Source organism: Cetorhinus maximus, chromosome 1 (genome assembly GCF_964194155.1).
Source record: "Cetorhinus maximus chromosome 1, sCetMax3.hap1.1, whole genome shotgun sequence".
NCBI lineage: Eukaryota > Metazoa > Chordata > Chondrichthyes > Lamniformes > Cetorhinidae > Cetorhinus > Cetorhinus maximus.
This window is the reverse complement of record NC_135879.1, coordinates 162,596,055-162,617,801: the sequence shown is the minus strand read 5'-3', so window position 1 is coordinate 162,617,801 and position 21,747 is coordinate 162,596,055. Positions and strand designations below refer to the sequence as shown.

Below are 21,747 nucleotides of genomic sequence, written 5' to 3'. Positions count from 1 at the left end.
AGGTGGAAGATGGGTGCCAATCAAGCAGGCTGCTTTGTCCTGGATGGTGTTGATTTTCTTGTGTTGTTGGAGCTGCACTCTTCTCAGGCAAGTGTAGAGCACTCCATCACGCTCCTGACTTGTGCCTTGTAGATGGTTTGCAGGCTTTGGGGGGTCAGGAGGTGAGTTACTCGCTGCAGCATTCCTAGCCCCTGATCTGCTCTTGTAGCCACAGTATTTATATGGCTAGTCCAGTTCAGTTTCTGGACAATGGTAACCTCCAGGATGTTGATAGTGGGGGATTCAGCGATGGTCATTGAATGTCAAGGGGCGATAGTTAGATGCTCTTTTGTTGGAGATGGTCATTGCCTGGCACTTGTATGGCACAAATGTTACTTGCCACTGATCAGCCCAAGTCTGAATATTGTCCAGGTCTTGCTGGATATGGACACTGACTGCTTCAGTGGTACTGATTGTGTTGTCGGGACATCTGCATCTAATAATTATGGAAAGTGCACATTAAGTGAGGACAGGATCAGACTCGCCTGTAATGCTCTCCAGTTGAATAGCCTGCTTGGGTTTTCATTAAGAAGAATCATTTTGGGCAGAGTACTGGAGGTCTGCTGCTACCTGTGGGCATGTAATCCAGTGAGGCTTGATGTTTTCAGAATTGAAACAGAAAATTAGAGAAAATGTAAAAAATAATTACAAACCCTTTTGTATCTTTCTGAAATTGTTGCAGTGGTGTTGATGATTTGAGTGAAAGCTTTATTTTTTTTGTTTGAAAAGGAAAATAATGCAAGTCACGTAATTGTGTCCAAAACTGGTTTCTGTACAACCTATTTAAAAACCAATGGCAAAGTTGCATTACGAACCTGGTGTCTCATTCATTGCCATATAACTTGATGCTGGCTGTAATGATCAAACTGAAATAGGTTTGGGAAGCCTCAGTCCAGTTGCTATAAAAGTGGTCTAATGTTTATTTTGACATGAAACACGGACCAGTTCAAATGCTTCCAAATGAGCAGCCTCTCGTATTTTTACTAAATATGTTTTCTCAACCATTTTGTCCAAGATCTTCTTGTCTCCAAATAGTCGGAGACTGGAGGTACCCCCCGCCACAAGATGTGCTTTGGGACCCCTCCAGAATGCAAGCACCTTGGGAATTTCCTTGGCTGGCAATTCTTCTGCTCTCAGGGACCCTCCAAAAAAGTCTGCAGCTCCTGAGTTTCAACTTGCCTAAATAGTCACCCAGGAAATGTTAGACAGATTAAAACCTAGTCTGACACCTGGGTAATCTATACAACTAACCCTCCTTTCACCCCCCACCCTCCAATCACTCTCACCCTTGGCCTGACCTGAATACCCCCTCACCCGCCCTATCCCCTTAACCAAGCTTTGGGACAATTAAACTCTCTACCTACCAGAATACAGCAGCTAGTGCCTTAAAAGGGGGGGGGCATGGCTTCTGCACGGATTCTCTCTGCTGCTCCCTCCGAGGTTTCCTGCACTGGCTGAGTTCTGCAGGATCCTCCAGCGGAAGATTGCCCTGAAAAATCAGAGCAAGGCAACTGTGTATTTTTGTTTTTTTTGCCCGATCAGGGTCAGCAATGGAGGTTCCAAGTCCGAGTGGAAGCTGTGTGTGTGTGTGTGTGTGTGTGTGTGTGTGTCAGTGACAGTCATATAAAGCATATCTAGCCACCTTTTACCTGCACTATTCTGTGGCCTGCTACACTGCAAGCACCAGTTCACAACACTACTCAGTACCCTCTGCAATGTCAAAAGATGAGATCTGTTCTGGCAGAAGTTGAAAATTATATATATTTCTAATGACTGCAAACGGTCTTCTGACTCAGTTGCTAAATGCATAATCTGGGTATGATCTGAGTTGCACAGACCAGGAAGGTTTGAAGGCTTGTGCTGCAAGCTAAACTTAGCCAGAAGTTGGTTTGAGGGAGGAAAAGGACCACAACTGGCCACAGCGCCTCTGGGCTAACATGGAAAGGGGAAAATCCATTGAGGTTCACACTCCTGATCATTATCCAGTGATTATTGCTGGAATGTTTGCATGTATGAACACCACTTAACTTCATTATGATGCTCTTTGAGTAACTTGCTGACTTGGTGCACACATGATTATGGGGTTTGCCCTCAAGTTGCAGTGAAGTTCTGCTTATTGGCTTCACCCCACCCCTTCAGATTGTGTGCATAGGTGTGTCACTACCTGGAGCTCTAAGCTATTAGTAGGTGTGTGGAACGATCACATGCATGTCTATTGTTTCATGATGAGGGACCCAATGATGCAAGAGTTCCCATTTGTTGTTCATATGGATGGTAGTCCCGAATTACTCACTCCTGTGGTGAGTTATGATCTCGAACAGTCCCTGGTTGGAGGGCTGTTATCACAAATGTTCATGTGTTAGTGCAGCACAGTGATGGATTTTAGCACATGTTGAGTTCCTGATTTTGATGTTGCCATTGGTTTCCTTTACCTGCTGTAGATGGCTCCAGATCTTTATAAACATTCATGGGTTTTCTGTCACTGCAAGGATTCTTACTGTGGTGCCCTTGATCTGTGGTAGGAAGTGCCAAGAGCGGGAAGAAAACTTGCTGTTGTCACTTGGCCAACTTTGTGCACATCCTGCTGGCACCCGAGAGTGGCATTGGTGCAGATATGCTGTAGGATACTTCCTCACTTAATGGATGATATGCAGCTTTAGTGGAGCTGAGTGAGGTGGAAGAGAACATTATTTTCTCGTCTGGCAGCATATGGACTGTCACCGCATTCTTTTTATAATTATCCATTTAATTGCATGTTTATACCCTTGGGCTATAAACAGAACAAGTAAATACATAACACACTGTTTTTAAAATCCCCTCTCTTTATTTCACGGAGATACATCTGGTTTTGGGAAGCTGACTCTCTTAAGCTTCCTTTTGCTGTTCTCCTATCAGCATGCAAGACCATTGGAAAGGTCAATGTCTAGATGGTGGAGGAGCAGCGGCACTGTTATTTAGCTTTATAAACGCAGGACAGTTTTTGATTTGGCACAAAATGTGCTTCTCTGTGCTTAGTTTTTCTCTGTGCTACTTGTTTAAGATTTTTTGTTTTTTTTGCTTTGTAGTTTCACTGATGAGAAAATCCTAAAAATGGAAATATCACCTTCACGCTTGCCATATATAATATAACTGCTGGAAGTATCAGGGAAAGAAAACAGTCATCAGGAACATTTAGTACTAAATCTGCATGGATACCTCCATCTGATTGAGGGTGGCCTCAGCAGAGAGATGCACATGAAGTTTCAAACTAGCAGGCAGATATTTTTTCAGTGTTTTCATAGTCTCCATGTCACTGAAGTGAGCATTTCTTCTTGTGCTGATACTTAATTTTGGAAGAAGTTATTATTTGAGGGCGAGAACTGGCTTCTAGGACAAGGTCGCCATGGACTAATAGAATGCCACAGTGTATTGTGTATGAACTGCAAATCCAACATAGAAAATCAATCCACATGTGCCAAACTAGAATAAGAAATCTGCAGGAAGCTGGTATGAGAAAAGGTGTCCCTTAACCACAGGCCTGGACATGACAGGCTGAATGGCCTCATTCTGTGCAGTGGGCATAAAGGTGCAGTGTCTCAAAATTGGGAACCCCTGGACTGAGTCAGTGCTAGTTTTCGGGGCGGGTGGTTTGGGCTGACAGTTTGGGCTGGGCTGGGTCAAGATTTGCTTGGACCACTCTGAGCATGGGAAAGGACAGGCGTACAAAGCCAATAAGTGGTCAACATGCTACTGCAGGACCTAGCCCAACAAGCAGGTAAGTTATTTTACTAATTTAATAATAAAAATTTATGCATGGCAGCTTTAAAAAGAAGTCCGGTTTTCGGACATCACCAGTGTTTGGATAGCTGGATTTGAGACACTGTACCTGTACTATGATTCTATAATCTGTAGTAGAGCTCCATTGCAGTCCACAGCCAAAAGCTTTTTTGGGGGGTGCAAAATAATTCCTATCAGAGAAATTGAGGGGATCTGTGCTCCACTCAGTGGTGGCAAAATGCCGACTAGAGGGACCCCATCTTCTTGTCAATTCAGTCTAACCCATAGTAGAGGGGTTCTGTAGATAGCCTTGAAGATGTTCCAGAAGCGGTCTATATTTGACCGAAATCTACCCAAATTTGTTATATTAGTGTTTGTTAGCAATTCCAATTATATGAGGGGGTATTTTCCGACTATCTGGATCCAGACTGTTGTAGCGTCAAGTGCAATGATATAATTGAAACATATCGAACACTGCTTTTGTTTGCTCGGCTCTTATTATGATTCAATACAAGAGAGTATTTTGGACTTCAGTCCAAAATCTACAAATAATCTATTAACTGAAATATGCTTGAAATGTTTTATTGTATGTTTCTTTTTACTGTACATGCAGTACTGGGAAAAAAAATTTTTTAATTCGATGCGGGCGTCACTGGCCAGGCCAGCATTTATTACCCATCCCTAGTTGCCCCCTAGTTCAGAAGGCATATAAGAGTTAACGACATTGCTGTGGGTCTGGGTCACACGTAGGCCAGATCAGGTAAGGACAGCAGATTTCCTTCCCTAAAGGACATTAGTAAACCAGATGGGTTTTTACAACAATTGACAATGGTCTCTTGGTCATCATTAGACTTTTAATTTCAGATTTTTATTGAATTCAAATTCCACCATCCGATTCGAACCCGGGTCCCCGGAGCACTACCCTGGGTCTCTGGGTTACTAGTCCAGTGACAATACCATCACCCCTCATTTACCTCTGTTCTGGGACTGAAAATGTGGAACCTATTTTCAAATTACATAGATTTCTTAATGGCTTTTAAACAAATTTAGTACGTGGGCTCAAGAAACTATTGGCCAGAATTTTTTGGTTGCCGAGCGGGAGTGTGGTAGACACGAACGCACGCAAAATGGGATGGGATGATGTTGGGAGGGTGTCCCAATGTCATTGCGCTGCCTCACAATATTTTGGTTGGGCACGCACGGAAGTCTGAAGCACGCCTGCCGAGCCCATTAAAAGACCAATTGACAGCGATTTTGAGTGGCCTGTGCGCTTTTACGCACAGCACATGGGCCAATCAGCTAGTTGGCCTTCATGTTTTTAATTCATTCTACATTCAGGGCAGCATAAAAGGCCCAGGAGATGTAAGGTTGAGGAGTTAAGAGTTTTGCTGCGAGCTGTTTGTAGTTAGTTTGGAGATCATTTCTGACATTTGTTGCATGTTTTGGATAACTCTCTGGTTGTTAAACTCTTGCAAAGGCTTACTGCAAAAAGGCCCCTTTTATTGCTGAAACCTGTGCAACCGTCAGACCAAACATGGGGATTGTGTACTCAGTTGGAGAGGCCTCCTTAGAAGAGGAAGAGAGATCCAGAAGGGAGAGGAGGCCAGTTGCCTGCAGGCACTGTCGCAGAGTCCGCGCTCAGGACCGAGAGGCACAACCAGAAGGGGTGGAGGGCTAGCAGGATTTACAAGGTAGAAAGGTCCAGAGAAGGTGCCATTGCCCAGCAGGTAGAGTGTACAGGCAGCGATCATGCCACCTGGGCATGTCAGAGGTTCTGTGTCGAAGAAAGCTCTGCCTTTCCAGGGACACTGTCACCTCTATCTGCAACGTGATTGACCCCAAAATAGCCTCCAGATGTGTTGGTGGCCACCCTATGCCAGTGGTGTGCTGAAGGTGACGGTGACCCTGAACTTTTATGCCTCGGGTTCGTTCCAGGAACCAGTGGGAGATCTATGCGGAGTCTCGCAATTCATTGCCCACAGCTGCATCAAGCTGGCTACAGGGGCGCTGTTCCTAAGAATCAGCACCTCCATTCACTTCAGGACAGATGAGGCCAGCCAGGCAGAGCGAGCCTGAGGCTTCGCTGCAATTGCAGGATTTCCCCGAATTTAGGGAGTCATGTGCCCATAAAGTGGGGGAACTGGGTGCCTTTGTAAAAAGCAAGGGCCTCCACTCAATGTCCAGATTGTGTGTGACCACAAGAGTGAGACACTGCAGGTTTGTGCCAGGTACCCAGGAAGCTGCCATGATGCCTACATCCTGCGTCACTCCCAGATGCCAAGGCTCTTCATAGTCCCAGCACAGCTGGATGGCTGGCTCCTGGGGAACAAAGGCTATCCACTGAAAAGGTGACTGATGTCGCCGCTAAGACACCCAAGGACTGCAGCTCAGGAGAGCTACAACCACAGCCATGCCTCCACAAGGGCAATAATTGAGAGGACCATCGGCCGACCCAAGATGAGGTTTTGCTGCCTGGACCACTAGGGGATCATGTACCCGCTTTTGTAGTAATCTGCTGCGCCCTGTACAACCTGGCTCTCTAAAGAGGGGATCCATTGGAGGATGAAGACAGCGATGCTGTTCCAGAGGACGATTCCAGTGCTGAGTCTGAGGAGGAGCCTGCACAGCTACAGGTTTAGGAGCAAGATCCTGATGTGAGGATGCTTATGGGAGGCAGGGAGGCCTTGATTCTGAGGATTTTCAGTTAGGAATCCAAAGCAAGGAGTCAAGGTGATGGCATGGGAAATGCCACCTAACTGGTGCTGATGAGGCACTCCTTTCACCCTTCACTCAAGTCCTGACCTCTGAAATAAACTTTGCAGCCCTTCATATGAGTGATACATGACTCCCAGGCCACTTCCCTAACAATTGTATGAATTACTAAGCCCATTGTGGATGATCTGAAGTTTTAATATTGCGAAAAATTCATCCATGAAGCCCCTTTTGTGATCAGTGACTTAAATTTCCGCTTCCGAGTGCTGCATCTTGGTGCTCCCCTCTCACCTAGCAGGTGGATTGGAGGTAGGCTGCTGACTCTGATGCCCGTCGGCCTTGATGACTTTAGTGGCCGTCCTCTGGTTGCCGGGGCCTGTGTAGGCCCTGACTGGGCGGGAGAGCCCAGCACTACAGCTGGGCACTCTTCGGTCGTCGAGGTCTCCTCCGATGCGACGGTGACTGGCAGGGGAGCTGCTGCCATCATCAGAAGCACCTTGAGGAGCCCCCAGATACGTGGAGCTGCAGGTCATCTGCCAACATGAAGTTGGTTTGAACCTTGCTGCTCACTATAGGTGAATGGACAGCTTAGCAGAGTCACTAGGTGGCTCATCCATCTCTCACATTGGCAGTGACCTGTTGAGATTACTTCGCGTGTGGGCTCACAGGTCTGAATGCAACCCCAGAAATCCCTGACTGAGCTGTTGCTCCATGAGAGTCACCACTATCCTCATGGAGGATGCCTTGCATTCAGAGCTCTGGATTAACGCAGTGCTCACACTCTGCATGTACTCCTTCAGTACAGAAGACCATGGCACGCAGACCCTCTGGGATTTCCACCAGATCTTCACATGGATCCCACTGGACATCTAGCATCTGCTGCCTGATGGACAGAGGCTAATCATCTGCCTCGGACTCAGCATCATCCTGGTCTCCAGCAATCCTCAGACACCAGGTGCCCAGGGGGCTCTCTGCCTCTGCCAGCTCCTCAGGCAAGTGGGATGTCCCTTTACCATTCTGCACTACCATCTGCTCCAAAATTCATATGCCCACAGACGTGCCTGTATCGGTGCTGGTGCATGTTGCAGAGGAAGGATATGATGCGAGTGCATCCAGCTGCTGGTCATCCTTTGAGGTCCAGGCAGGATCCTTTGGGGTCCATCTGAGGGAGAGGAAGAAAAAATGTCAGTCTTGAACAGCATTAATGATTCTGGTTGCTTCTCAGAGTGGACACCAGGCTGAGCAAAGACTTCTGAATGGACAAGCAACGGGGATTTCACATGTCAGTCTTGCAACCACTGCCATTCATCTCTCGTACCCTCCCTCAATCTCTTCTCTGTCCACTGGACTCTTACCCTCCTCTGAGACCCCGGCCTCTCTGCAACCAATGGACCTGACTCCACGTTCACAAACAATCTTGAGTACTTGATCCTCCGTCAAACTTAAGATCAGAAGATTAGAGGCACCCACCCATCCTTCCTCGCTCCTGCACATTGTGACTCCTCTCCTCCTGTAAGGACAAAATTGCTTTCATTAGTCCCTCATCTCCACCCTCCCCCCACCTGCCACCCAAACAAGCTGGAACATTCCAGCCTCCCCCCTAAAGATGCAGGTTCAGGTGTCCATCATGTTGCCGGACCTCACCATCACATACATGCCAGCTACCCATTCTAATCATAGAAACATAAAATAGGAACAAGAGTAGGCCATTCAGCCCTTCGAGCCTGCTCCGCCATTCATCATGACCATGGCTGATCATCCAACTCAATAGCCTGCTCCCGCTTTCTCCCCATATCCTTTGATCCCTTTCGCCCCAAGAGCTATATCTAACTCCTTCTTGAAAACATACAATGTTTTGGTCTCAACTATTTTCTGTGGTAGCGAGTTCCACAGGCTCACTACTCTCTGGGTGAAGAAATTTCTCCTCATCTCAGTCCTAAATGATCTACCCCATATCCTCAGACTGTGACCCCTGGTTCTGGACTCCCCCACCATCGGGAACATCCTTCCTGCATCTACCCTGTCTAGTCCTGTTAGAATTTTATAGGTTTCTATGAAATCCCCCCCTCATTCTTCTGAACTCGAATATAACCTTAACCGACTCAATCTCTCCTCATATGTCAGTCCTGCCATCCCAGGAATCAGTCTGGTAAACCTTCGCTGTACTCCCTCTATAGCAAGTACATCCTCCCTCAGATAAGGAGACCAAAACTGCACACAATATTCCATGAGTGGTCTCACCAAGGCCCTGTATAATTGCAGCAAGACATCCCTGCTCCTGTACTCGAATCCTCTCGCTATGAAGGCCAACAAACCATTTGCCTTCTTTACCGCCTGCTGCACCTGCAAGCTGACCTTCAGCGACTGGTTTACGAGGACACCCAGGTCTCGTTGCACATTCCCCTCTCTCAATTTATAGCCATTCAGATAATCTGCCTTCCTGTTTTTGCTACCAAAATGGATAACCTCACATTTATCCACATTATACTGCATCTGCCATGCATTTGCCCACTCACACAGCTTGTCCAAATCACACTGAAGCATCTCTGCATCCTCCTCACAGCTCACCTTCCCACCCAGCTTTGTGTCATCTGCTAGTTTGGAGATATTACATTTAATTCCCTCATCTAAATCATTAATATATATTGTGAATAACTGGGGTCCCAGCACTGATCCCTGCGGTACCCCACTAGTCACTGCCTGCCATTTGGAAAAAGACCCGTTTATTCCTATTCTTAGTTTCCTGTCTGCCCACCAGTTTTCTATCCATCAATCAATCACATGTAGTCTTTCAAGGCACATGAGCATTTGCCAATTCATGTTCGGTATTTCACATCCGTGAGCACCACAAGCACATCCACCCCTCCCCCCAATCCGCCCCCAACGGTTCCAACTGGATTCAGTACTCACCCTGGCAGAGTGCAGAAGGTCATTGAACTTTTCCCTGCACTGGATCCAGATCCTACGCACTACATCATGTCTGCTGACCTGACCTGACCTGCCACCTCTGTCCATGCCGCCTTTGTTTAGTGTGGTTTCCGCCTCACGGCAGCAAGATATCACATCAGGCACTGACTGCCTCCAGCAGAACCAGCAGGCATTCATCAGAAAAACAGGAGGCAGACTGGCTCCAGGCATTTCCCGGCATCAGCTCCAGGTACGGATGACATGTTGCAGATACAATGGGCAGCACAAGAACTGAGAAAAGTAGTCAGACCTCTGGAAATTTGAAGCAGCTCCCTGAGGCTGTTGAACAACGATTGTCAGCCTTCAGGAACCTCCATTATATAACCCCCAGCCTGCACCTTTATTTGTCCTAGCGCCTGCCCTCTTCCCGTTCCGCCAGCAGTGCTGAGCCTCATGCGTTTCACGCTGGCCGGCAGTTAATTGGCTGGCCAGTGTGACATTGATGTCGGGAGCCGATCGCGGGCGGGAGCGGATTTCACAGCTGCTGCCGCTCCCACTGATGGCACTCCCCCGCCAAACCTAAAATTCAGGCCATTGCCTCTGACGAATTTGTGATTTCACCAGATTAGCCTGCCCTATTTTTCCTGTGGTATTTTAGTTGTTAGCTCAAGTGGCAGTTGTTGGATTTGATGTGGTGTACTGTGGTAAAATAGCAAACCTTTTTGATTTTAGTTGCATTAATTTCCTGACTATCAGCGCGCATCTTGAATTGTGAGGTGAAAAGTGATGTCAGTATTTTGCTTTGTGCTTTCTATAGAATGCTGCTTCTTGGAGTCTTCACTTTATTCGTTCATCTGTGTGTTCATCTACCTGTCTGTGCACCATAAAATATGTGATGTCTTGATGTCTATGGTGACTTTTTTTTTTTTGCTTTCTCACCGAGGTAACTGACACCCAGACACTATTTATAGTTCAGTGTGGCTGAACCATTCGCCTCCCCATTTTTTTCGACTAGGCTATCTTGGAATGGATGGCAACATCTGACTTAATTAGCTGTGAAGTACAGATGTAAATACGGAGAGTGAAATAAATTAGCTGTGCAAAGTGGGATTCATAGTTTGTGTAAATGAAACACAAAACCAAGATGGCGGGGAAAGAAACTGGAAGAGAGCTGGGGGCGCAGGGAGAGGTAGAAAATAGGAAAGCAAGGAGAGCTGTGAGGTAAATGCAAAGACTTAGTGAGCGGAAAATGAGGAGGGACACTGTTATGGGAAACGATGCCTTATTTACATTTTTAAAACTTGTACATGTCCAGTGAGGCTCATCTGAGGCTTAAGGTTCTGATTTCATAAATGCCTGGCTGCAGCTGTGCAACTTTTAAATCTAAGAAAATATGATTATCTCACATTCATCCTAAAAATGTGCCTTAACCTCAAAGATAGCCATTACTGCACCAGACTGAAATTCACTTTTTGTGCAGAAAATCCTAATGGTTTCCTTCATTTTTAAAGCTACCCTCTTTCCTGAAGTACTTTCTTGACGTGCTGAGATGTGGTTCCATGGACAGTGGCCTATTCCAACCTTACCCAAATAGCCATTTGTGTGACCAGGCTGGCAAAATGAAGCAGATTCTCCCTGGTGCCCTGACCATGGGAAGGGAAGGGGCCTGGTACTGTAGCTGAGCCTGATTTTATCTTCCTGCATCTGCGGTATTTTTGTTTCTGATTTTTATCTCTCCCTGCCCCTATCCATGTTTCCAGGAAGGAATGAGAAATGGGATCTATGGTGTTTGATTGTTCGGTGTTTGTGTTTCTGTTCTCTGTGTGTGATTAGTTAAGCCGGGGTGTGATTACTGAAAAGGAGAAACTAAATTATAGGTGAGCAGCTGTAAGCATTGAATAAAACTCCTTGTGTGCTCTCACAACCTGGTATGTCATCTCTACATATGTGCGAGGTAAACACAACCGGAGCCTTGGCTTCTGGCCTTTTTGCTTTAAAAATAAAAATAGCATCATAGCTGAGGGACAGTTTTTAAATTCTTTTGTGGGATGCAAATGTCGCTGGCAAGTCCAGCGCTTGAAGGTGGTGGTCAGCCACCTTCTTGAACCACTGCAGTCGTGTTGGGAAGAAGCTCCAGGATTTTAAGGGACGGTGATACAGTTCCAAGTCAGGATGGTGTGTGGCTTGGAGGAGAGCTTGCAGTGGTTGTGTTCTCAGTCGCCTCCTGCCCTTGTTCTTCTAGGTCATAGAGGTCGTGGGCTTGGAAGGTGCTGTTGGAGGAGCCTTGATGAATTGCTGCAGTGCATCCTGTAGATGGTACACACTGCTGCCACTGTGCAACAGTGGTGGAGGGAGTGGATATTTAAGGTGGTGGATGGGGTACCAATCAAGCAGCTACTTTGTCCTGATTGGTGTCAACCTTCTGAGTGCTGTTGGAGCTGCACTCATCCAGGCAAGTGGAGAGTATTCCATCATACTCCTGACTTGTGCCTTGTAGATGGTGGACAGGCTTCGAGGAATTGGGAAGTAAGTTACTTGCCACAGAAGTCCCAGCCTCTGACCTGCTCTTGTAGCCGCAGTCTTGCTTGCATGCGGGAATGGACTGCTCCAATATTTGAGGAAATTGAATCCATATCCGAATATGCTTAACTGAGTAGCTAAGGAACATTGTAGTTTCCCTCCTTGTCATAGCTGTGATTATCTAACTAGATGGAAGCTGGGAATTGAATGAAGGACCTGCAAGAGCTGAGGTGAAGTTACAAGGTCCAGCAACTAGCAGAGGGAGGTGTTTATCAATTTAGACTGGGGTGGAATTGAGCAAAGATCCAGAAGTGAAGGACAACAGTTTTAGACAAGTGTCTGGGAATCCAAAGTATAAATTAGATGGAGTCAGTGAAAACTTGTAAATAGGTGTCATCGACGCCCCCTTGTGCCCTGGGTCATGATAACTAGGAAGGCAACATTCTGTTGTTTGGGAGGAACAAGCTACTCCTCGATGTCTTCACACTTCTGATGAAATAATTCTAATTTTGCTTTTATACTTGTCTTAATATTCAGTTGAGATTCTTAGAACTGAAAAATTCTTAAATTGATGAAAATTTAAGGATTTGCTTTAAAATGATATGGCTCAAACTTGGTACTTTGCCATTTATTTGTGACGATTCACTTTACAACTCCAGTAGTTGCACATGTTAAATCTCAGCAACTCTTTGCTGCAGAGCCTTTGGGTACTGAAGATCTACTTTAATTGCCCCTAGAAGATTAATATGACAGAGTAGATTTAAGCCATTTAAGTCAATGTTGGTTTAATCCTTTGAATACTGGCTGTGATGCAACTTTCAGTTTACCTTTTATTTTTGCTAATGTAACCTTGACTGTTTCATGGATGGAAAACTACTCCATAAATTTTGCTTGTGCTTGCTTGAAATGTTCTGTATTTTGTCTTCAGTTTTTCAATTACCATGGCAAGCGATCAAAAAATGCTGAAAGATTAGTTGTATCTACATACCTTGGTTTGCTGATTTATTTCTCATACATTTTTTAAAAGGTCCTTTTCTTAATTATTGCCCTTCTGCTCTTCTTATCCCTCCAGTCTTTTTAATTAAAAATAAAAGGGACATAAACTCAAGTGTTAAAGCTTCTGGTCAAGTTTGTTCCTGTACAGAAACTTTTTTGGCTCAGTTTCCTAATTATAAGATTACTTTTAACACATCCTATTTGCTTTGGAACAATTAACACCATCATGCTTCAAGAATTTGGATTGTAAGAAGTGTGACTTGGCTTCACCTGTGGGTAAGCAGCACAGGGAGATTATCTATTAGCTATACTTGGGTGGGAGGGGGGAAACTCCCACCCCTTTGACAAGTTGCAACACCTCACCCCTGCCTGGCTTCCACTACCGTGGGTTGAAATGAGGGGTGTGCAGCCATGGCTGTGGACTGGTTTAACTTGCTTGGCAAATAATTTGGTTGGTAAAGCAATTGCTGAAAAATGCAGAATTTTAACAGTTATTGAATGCTGAAGCTACTTGGAGGGTTTTCCCTCCCTCCAATGTGGTTAATACAATCAACTCTCCTTTTTTGTGTCTTAAAAACAAATCAACAATTTTTCATTCCATAAAGACCATAAGATGTAGGAGCAGAAATAGACCATTCCACCCATTCAATGATCATGGCTGATCTGATGATTCTCAACTCCACTTTCCTGCCTTTTCCCCATCACCCTCGATCCCCTTACAGGTTAAAAATCTGAATATCTCAGCTTTGAATATACATAACGACCCAGCCTCTACAGCCCTCTGCAGTAAAGAATTCCACAGATGCACCACCCTCTGAGAGAAAAAAATTCATCCTCATTTCTGTCTTAAATGGGTGAGCCCTTACTCTGAGATTATGCCCTCTGGTCCTAGACTCTCCCACAACGGGAAACAACCACTCAGCATCTACCCTGTCAAGCCCCCTAAGAATCTTTTGTGTTACAATAAGGTTGCCTCTCATTCTTCTCAACTCCAGTGAATACAGGCCCAACCTACTTAACCTCTCCTCACAAGAAAACACCTCCATACCCGAGATCGACCTAGTGAGTCTTCTCTGGACTGCCTCCAATGCCAGTATATCTTTCCATACATAATGGGACCAAAACTGTTCAGTGTTCTAGGTGTGGTCTAACTAGGGTCTTGTATAGTTTTAGCAAGGCTTCCCTATTTTTATACTCCATTCCCTTTGAAATAAAGGCCAACATTCCATTTGCCTTCCCTATTACCTGCTGAATTTGTATGCTAGCTTTTTGTGATTCATGCATGAGGACCCCCAAATCCCTCTGTGCTGCAGCTTTTTGCAGTCTTTCTCCGTTTAAATAATATTCAGCTCCTCTATTCTTCCTGCCAAAGTGCATAACCTCACATTTTCCCACATTATATTCCATCTGCCAAGTTTTTGCTCACTTACTTAACCTGTCTATATCCCTCTGTAAGACTCTATGTGTCATCCTTAGCACATGCCTTCCCACCTATTTTTGTGTCACTCACAAACTTGGCGATACTACATTCACTTCTCTCATGCAAGTCATTAATATATTGTAAATAATTGTGGCCCCAGCACTGATCCCTGTGGCACGTCACTAGTTGCAGGTTGCCATCCTGAAAATGCTCCCCGTATCCCAACTCTGTCTTCTATTATTTAGGCAATCCTCTATCCATGCTAATATACTACCCCCAACACCATGGGCTCTTATCTTATTAAGTAGCCTTATATGTAGTACCTTATAAAGCGCCTTTTAGAAATCCAAATATATTACATCTACTGGTTCCCCTTTATCTATCCTGCTTGTTACCTCCTCAAAGAATTCTAATATATTTGTCAGGCATGATTTCACCTTCATGAAGCCATGCTGACTCTGCTTAATTATATTATGCATTTCTAAATTCTCTATTATATCCTTTTATAATAGACTCTAACATTTTCCCAATGACAGATGTTAAGCTAACTCGCCTGTAGTTACCTGCTTTTTTTTTTCTCCCTCCCTTTTTGAATAAGCGTGTTACTTTGGCAGTTTTCCAATCTTCTGGGATTTTTACAGAATCTAAGGATTCTTGGAAGATTACTACCAGTGCATTCATTATCTGTGTAGCTATTTCCTTTAATACCCTAGGATGCAACCTATCAGGTCCAGGTGACTTATCAGCCTTTACTCCCATTAGTTTCCCTAGTATTTTTTCTCTAATGATAGTTATTGTGTTTATTTCCTCCCCCCTTTTGCCTCTTGATTATTTAGTATTTTTGGAATGCTATTAGTGTCTTCTACTGTGAAAACTGATGCAAAGTATTTATTCAACTCCTGTGCCATTTCCTGGTTCCCCATTGTTATTTCCCCAGCCTCGTTTGCTAAGGGGCCTATGTTCACCTTGGGCCCCTCTCTTCCTTATATATTCAAAGAAGCTCTTATTGTCCATTTTTTATATTTCTTGCTAGTTTACCCTTAAAGTTTATTTTCTCCCTCTTTACTATTTTTGGTCATCTTTTGTTGGTTTTTAAAACTTTCCCAATCCTCTGGTTTACCACTAATCTTTACCACATTGTATGTTTTTTCTTTCAATTTAATACTATCCTTAACTTCCTTGGTTAACCATGGTTGGTTTATCCCCTTCCTAGAATCCTCCTTCCTCACTTGGATATATCTTTGTTGTGAGTCATGAACTCATTTCTCAAACGTCTGCCATTGTTCATCAACCATCTTTTCTGCTATATTTCTTTCCCAGTCCATTCCAGCCATCTCTGCCTTCATTCCTTTGCAGTTACTCTTACTTAAGTTTAGCACAGTTGTTTCTGATCCAAGTTTCTCGCTCTCAAACTGAATGCTAAATTCCACCATGTTATGATCACTGTTTCCTAGGGGATCTTTCCTTCCATGATCATGCTTTACTTGTTGACATATTTGCTTTCGTATTACAAAACGTATTTCTCCATGTTGTGATGTAGTTGCAGTGTACGGCAGGAAGATAAGATGCTAGCAAGGTGACTTTGCTGATAAATGATTCCCTCTTTCCTTTGTAGGATTCCACTTAAGTGGCACCGTAACTGAACCTGCCACGCAGTCGGAACCAGAATCTGTTTGCAATGTTGCTATCAGTTTTGATCGTTGCAAAATTACCTCAGTGACCTGTGGCTGCGGAAACAAAGACATCTTTTATTGCGCACACGTTGTAGCACTATCGTTGTACCGGATTCGGAAGCCCGATCAGGTCAAGTTGCATCTTCCCATTTCAGAGACGCTTTTTCAGATGAACCGAGACCAATTGCAGAAATTTGTTCAGTATTTGATCACAGTACATCATACAGAAGTTCTGCCTACTGCCCAAAAACTAGCCGATGAAATCCTCTCCCTGAACTCTGAAATCAATCAAGTACACGGTAGGTTCACACGTTGACCTGGCATTGATTTTTCCTTTTATTGGGTTGAAACCTGCTTTTTCTAATGTGTAAATGTATAAACTTTTTGACTACATAATTATAGATTGTGTTTCAGCATTTATTAAAACTGAACCAGATATCTCAAGAGTATTGACCAGGCAGCCCTAAATCAATAGAGAGTGGCTTTATGTCCCAGGATGGTCCTCCATTACAAAAGGCACTGAAATGTAGTTTAGCCGAATATATTTGTGGAAAGGCTCCATGGTTTGGATCTAGTAAGCTCTCTGCTGATGCCATAGAGGTCCACAGCACAGAAAAAGGTCCTTCGGCCCATCGAGTCTGTGCCGGTAGTTTAATGATCCTTCCACAGGTTCACCTACGGAAACCTTGTTACGACTTTTACTTCCTCTAGATAGTTAAGTTTGATCGTCTTCTCGGTGCACTGCCAGGGCTGTCGCTAACTCCAGTGGGGCCAATCCGAGGACCTCACTAAACCATTCAATCGGTAGTAGCGACGGGTGGTGTGTACAAAGGGCAGTACAAAATTGCATGTATTTTGATTTGATTAACTGCCTTGGTGAGCATTTGGGGAGCCTTTGTTGAGTCATTGTGGTAAAATAGTTTGCCCAGCTAGAGGGCCTGCTGATGTAATGGGAATTATATATTTGAAAATATCTAACTTGCTTATTCCTTTCCCTTTCCCCATCAGGTTTTTTTTTTTAGCCATTCAGGTTTTAACAGTTAAGATTCTTTTTTTCCCTGTCTGGTTAATTTTTCTCTTCCATCTTTTTATTTTTTTCCCCTTGGTTCAGTAGTTAATTCCCTCCCATCCTTTTAGTTCCTACAGCTTTCTTTTATTTTTTGTCCTTGGCTCTTATGATTGAATTAACAGGACTGCCTTTAGCAAAGCACCAAAGCAAATTGCCGAGAGTCCCTGATTTTAGGCTTCTTTCCTGGTGGCCATTGCTCACTGAAAAGACCAAGGCTGGGTGAGGCCTATCAGTGTCACTGTTCATTCTGTGGCATTTTTCCAAAGACCTTGTGCAGCATTCTTGCTGTTTTTGGCAATTTATTTTATTTGCTTTTCAGGAATGTGAAATTATTTTTAAGAGGAAAACAAAATAAATTTTTGCTCCCCCATTGCTCCCTTCTGTCTCTTTTCCAGTGCTTTGTCTTTCCACCAGAACAATTGGATTGTTTTAGCTGTGATCTCCAGAGTGAAAATGGTCCCCTGTCCTTCCCAAAAATGAGATTTCCATTTGTAAAATACATAACCATTTAGTTAACCTGTTTGCACTCTTACACAATTGGGCAGGCATAAGGGATTCTGTGTCTCGGCCCTCTGGGTAAGCAGTTGAACAGTTGACTACTAGAATTACTGGGTTGACATTTTCCCTTGCACCCTACCCCCACCACCCCACCTATATTTCTTTTACTCCTTTAATGTTGGAACTGAACTTAATTTGATACGACTTTAAAGGTTTTCTTCTTTGGATGAAGGTGCCCCTGACCCGACAGCAGGAGCCAGCATTGATGATGAAAACTGTTGGCACTTGGATGAGGAACAGGTCCAGGAACAGGTTAAACTCTTCCTCTCCCAGGGTGGTTACCATGGATCTGGAAAACAGCTGAACTTGTTGTTTGCAAAGGTATGGATTTTTAACTTGTGCCTCACCCTGCAGCTGCTGTGTATGTATGGCCTGTGAACCTCGGATCAATACCAAAACTGAATATTCACAAAAAGTAAATCAAATAGTAGAAATGACTAAGCAAAGATCTAAAATCATTTGAGCCTAAAACATTAAGATGAAATCAATTGTACCCAAATTGATGTACTGATAGTTTGTTATTTTTCCCCCCCCCAAGTTTTTAAAAAAATTAATTTTACTTTAAAGCTGTCTTGAAGCTGCATCATTGGGTTTGATTTTAAAATTAGTTGAAAATATAATTAACATTAAAAAGAGATTTGGCTTATTTGAAGTGCACCAATAAGTAGATCCTTTGAGTATGGTAGACTATGTAAAAGAATTCACTTTCAGCCTGTTTTATAAAAAAAATAACTCCTGATTATTGTTTTCATGGAAAATACCTCTTGGTCTGTGATAAATATGATCTTTTCAGTGCTAATTTCTTTGCAAGTGATGGAAGTGAATGGCTTGTCTTAAAGCATCATTAGCCCATTTAGAATGCATTTGACCTTTTTTTAATGCATCTACACTGTAGCAAAAGGATGCTGAATATTACAGTATAGTCATACGGTACAGCTTAAATTGAGTCAGGTATTTCCATGCGCATCGTGACTTAGTGCCATGACTTTTAAATGTAAAGTCTAGACTTTTTGTCAAGTTCTGCAGCATAAATGATGTCATGATTTCCTTCCTCGTATTTTTTTTACAAGTATATTCAAAGACCACAAAGTAAATATACCAATCCTGCGATCCTAGCAGGGAGCCATGTTCAAACAAGGTTCAGATCAGGGTTAAAGCTTCAACACCTGCATCAATTTATCTTTTTTTTAATCAATGCCTTGTTCTTTATGAGCATAACTGTCCACCAGGAACACCGGACCATTGAATTGTCCCTTGTATTTTGACTTTTTTTGGAAACTCTCTTTTTGGAGGAAAAATATCTAATTGGAGAGTTCAAGCTATTAAATTATAAATTGCAAAATAAAAATTGAAGTTTGCCATGTTTGTACCCCTGTTTACAATAGTCTTCTCCACAGCAGTAACATTTTGTTAAACTCGGTACATGTAAAGTCTTCCACAGATTTACGGCATTGGAAATTGCTTAGTTAGTGTGCTGATGCAGCACATTGGAATGGAGGAGTTTGAATTAGCAATGCAATTTTCCCCTGGGCCCACCCATATGCTGACTTCTCTGTCTCAGCTGGCTGGTATAGGGAAGTACCAAAGCTGGTCCCATGGTAGATGGGAAGCTGCAAGATAACCTCTTTTTACCCTTTGGAAGCCAGGGCTCTGCCAATCATGGTGGTCACTAGACTTTTTTGGGTTGTAAAATAGACTCATGAAAGTAGGAAGTAGGAAAAGCTGCCATTTGTTTATTTTAAAAGTCACATGCTTCACATTCAAATCAGTTTACATATACGGTGTACTATATATTTTTCCTTCTTCTCAAAGCTCTGGAGTAGAAAGAGACAACAGCTGTCCTCTAGTATTTTGCCTGGTTGAAATTCTTCATGTGTGAATGAGTGTTGATTGGCTAATTGGCTGTGGGAACATCGCAGCTAACCTGATGCATAATAAACTTTGCAGCAGAGAAGTAGCTATTTGGTCCAAAGAGTCCACGTCTGGACAACAAATGCTTTTAATCAGAATTAACCACCCTGCTTTCTTATCCCTTCATCCGTTTTCTTCACCCAGCTATCTAATATAATCTGGAATGTTGACATAATTTATGCTTCAACCACTAACCCTGAAAATTAATTTCACAGTCTTTCAACTCACTGGCCTGAATTTTGCTGTGAGTGTTGGGATGCCATCATGTGACCATTTCCGGGTCCCAACCCCATGCGTTTCGTTGGTGTCCACTGGCTTAATTTCACGGGAGGGGGCTAATTAGGGATGGCGGGCAGGCTGCAGAGGCAGGAGGGCCAATCAGGAGCCGGCACAAGGGAGGCTGGCAGCTGTCACTGTGCCTGCAGTCTAGCTACAGTGATGGAGGTGCCAGAAGGAGCACTGCAAAGAGAGGGAGGAAGTAGTCGAATGATTTTCTTAATTCCCGGCATTCTCTGTGGCAACAGTATCCGAGAGGGACTGCCGCAATGGCAGGCCTCTCCCTACATTTGACCACAAGCTGCCTGCTGTTTTTTGGTTATTTACCAATCTTAAGTAAAGCCGGAGCTGTTGGGTACTCCCGCTCTGCACTTGCCTCCTACGAGCTGGGCCATGCATGTTCCAAGGGCCTTGGTTGCCTCCAGGAAAATTGAAATGGCACGAAAAAAGCACAGCTTAATTACCCAATTGCCTCCCTTAATCGCTTTCCTGCTGCTGCCCAGTAGGTAGCCAGCAGCACTCTGATGTCACCCAGTCACAGAAGTGCGTGGAGGTGGGAACGTTGGGGGAGCCGGCCTGAAATATTGTTCTGCTATTTTTATGGCCCACCCAACTGCAAGGCACTGGGAAAATTCCGGCCTCTGTGAAGGAGTTTTTTCTGACCTATGTTCAAAATCTGCTGCTTTTAATCCTGTATCTATGGCGCCTCCTTTTAGACCACTCAACTCCTGGAAACCACCTTTTATCTATCCTTTCATAATTTTAAAAGCTTCTTGTATGATTCTGTAATCTGTGTTTAATTAAAAAGAAAATCTCGCGTCTCTCTTTGTATTTCTTCATATCAGGCAAAATCCTAGTGAATCTGTACTGAACCCTCTTTAAAACCTTAAAATCCTTGCTACAGTGCTACAGCCCAACATGGCACATAGTGTTCTAACTGCAGGCTTTATTAAGGTTTGACATAGGCTCATCATTTATGGCTTGACTTTTATATTCTGTACCTCAGGAGATAAAACCTACAATTCTATTATCTTTTTCATGCCCTTATCTACCAGGTGTACTGCCTTTAATATTCTGTTGTGCCTTTCAAGTTGCTCTTCTCTTCCACAACATCTATCCTACTTAAATTAATAAGCTTTTTTTTAAACCAAAATGCTTCATGTCACACTTGCTGATTTCAACCTCAACTTTCAATTTCAACCACCACTTTTTAACTCCCATCTTATCAACATCCCTATGCAATTTCCTTTGGTCTTAAGAATGAGCTATACCTACTCTTTTAATATTACCCACACATTTTGACACCTCTCTCTAGGACTATGTCCAAATCCTTGATATGTACAATGAAGAGAATTGAGCTCAAAGGAGTTCCACTACCCACTTGCAAATACTCTTTTTAAAAAAAAAACGTCCTTGACACCAAATTTTAATCCAGTTTTCTCTCCACCCCCAAACTCCAAAAACATAACCTTCTCTAGTAATCTTCCATGCTCTACCCTGTCAAAGGCTTTCCTATAGTTCAGACACACTGCATCCACCACATTTCCCTCCATCTATCATACCTGCTGGTTCCTCAAAATTCTGAAAAATCATCCTCTTGAAATCCCTGATGCTTGCATCTATTTTCTCTATTTAAATATGTGGTAATTTCACCCTAAATTAAAGACTGCTGCAAATTTTTTTCCCATGGTGGATGCTAAGTTAACTGGCCTATAAATACCTGGATTGGCTCAGTGTTCCCTTTTTTTAAAACTTGTACTATGTTGGCCACTGTCCAGTTCCCTGGCAGATATCCACTGTCATGAATTTCTGGGGTCTCTGCAATTTTCTCCCCCAACCCCTCCAGGATCATAATTCATCTAAAATTTTCTGTTTATCATAATTACTCATCTCACTCTCAACACTTTAGC

General features: G+C 43.6%; 1 protein-coding gene across 6 annotated transcripts in view; it reads left to right on the top strand.

Annotated features, from left to right (window-relative positions):
• Positions 1 to 21,747, top strand: part of LOC144684868 (zinc finger SWIM domain-containing protein 6) — a 189,347-nt gene that overhangs the window by 111,669 nt on the left and 55,931 nt on the right. For all 6 annotated transcript variants that reach the window (XM_078549204.1, XM_078549222.1, XM_078549213.1 and 3 more), the window contains 2 exons: positions 15,966 to 16,322; positions 17,823 to 17,971. In XM_078549204.1, the coding sequence (XP_078405330.1) occupies positions 15,966 to 16,322; positions 17,823 to 17,971 (506 nt within the window). The remainder of the gene's footprint in view (positions 1 to 15,965; positions 16,323 to 17,822; positions 17,972 to 21,747) is intronic.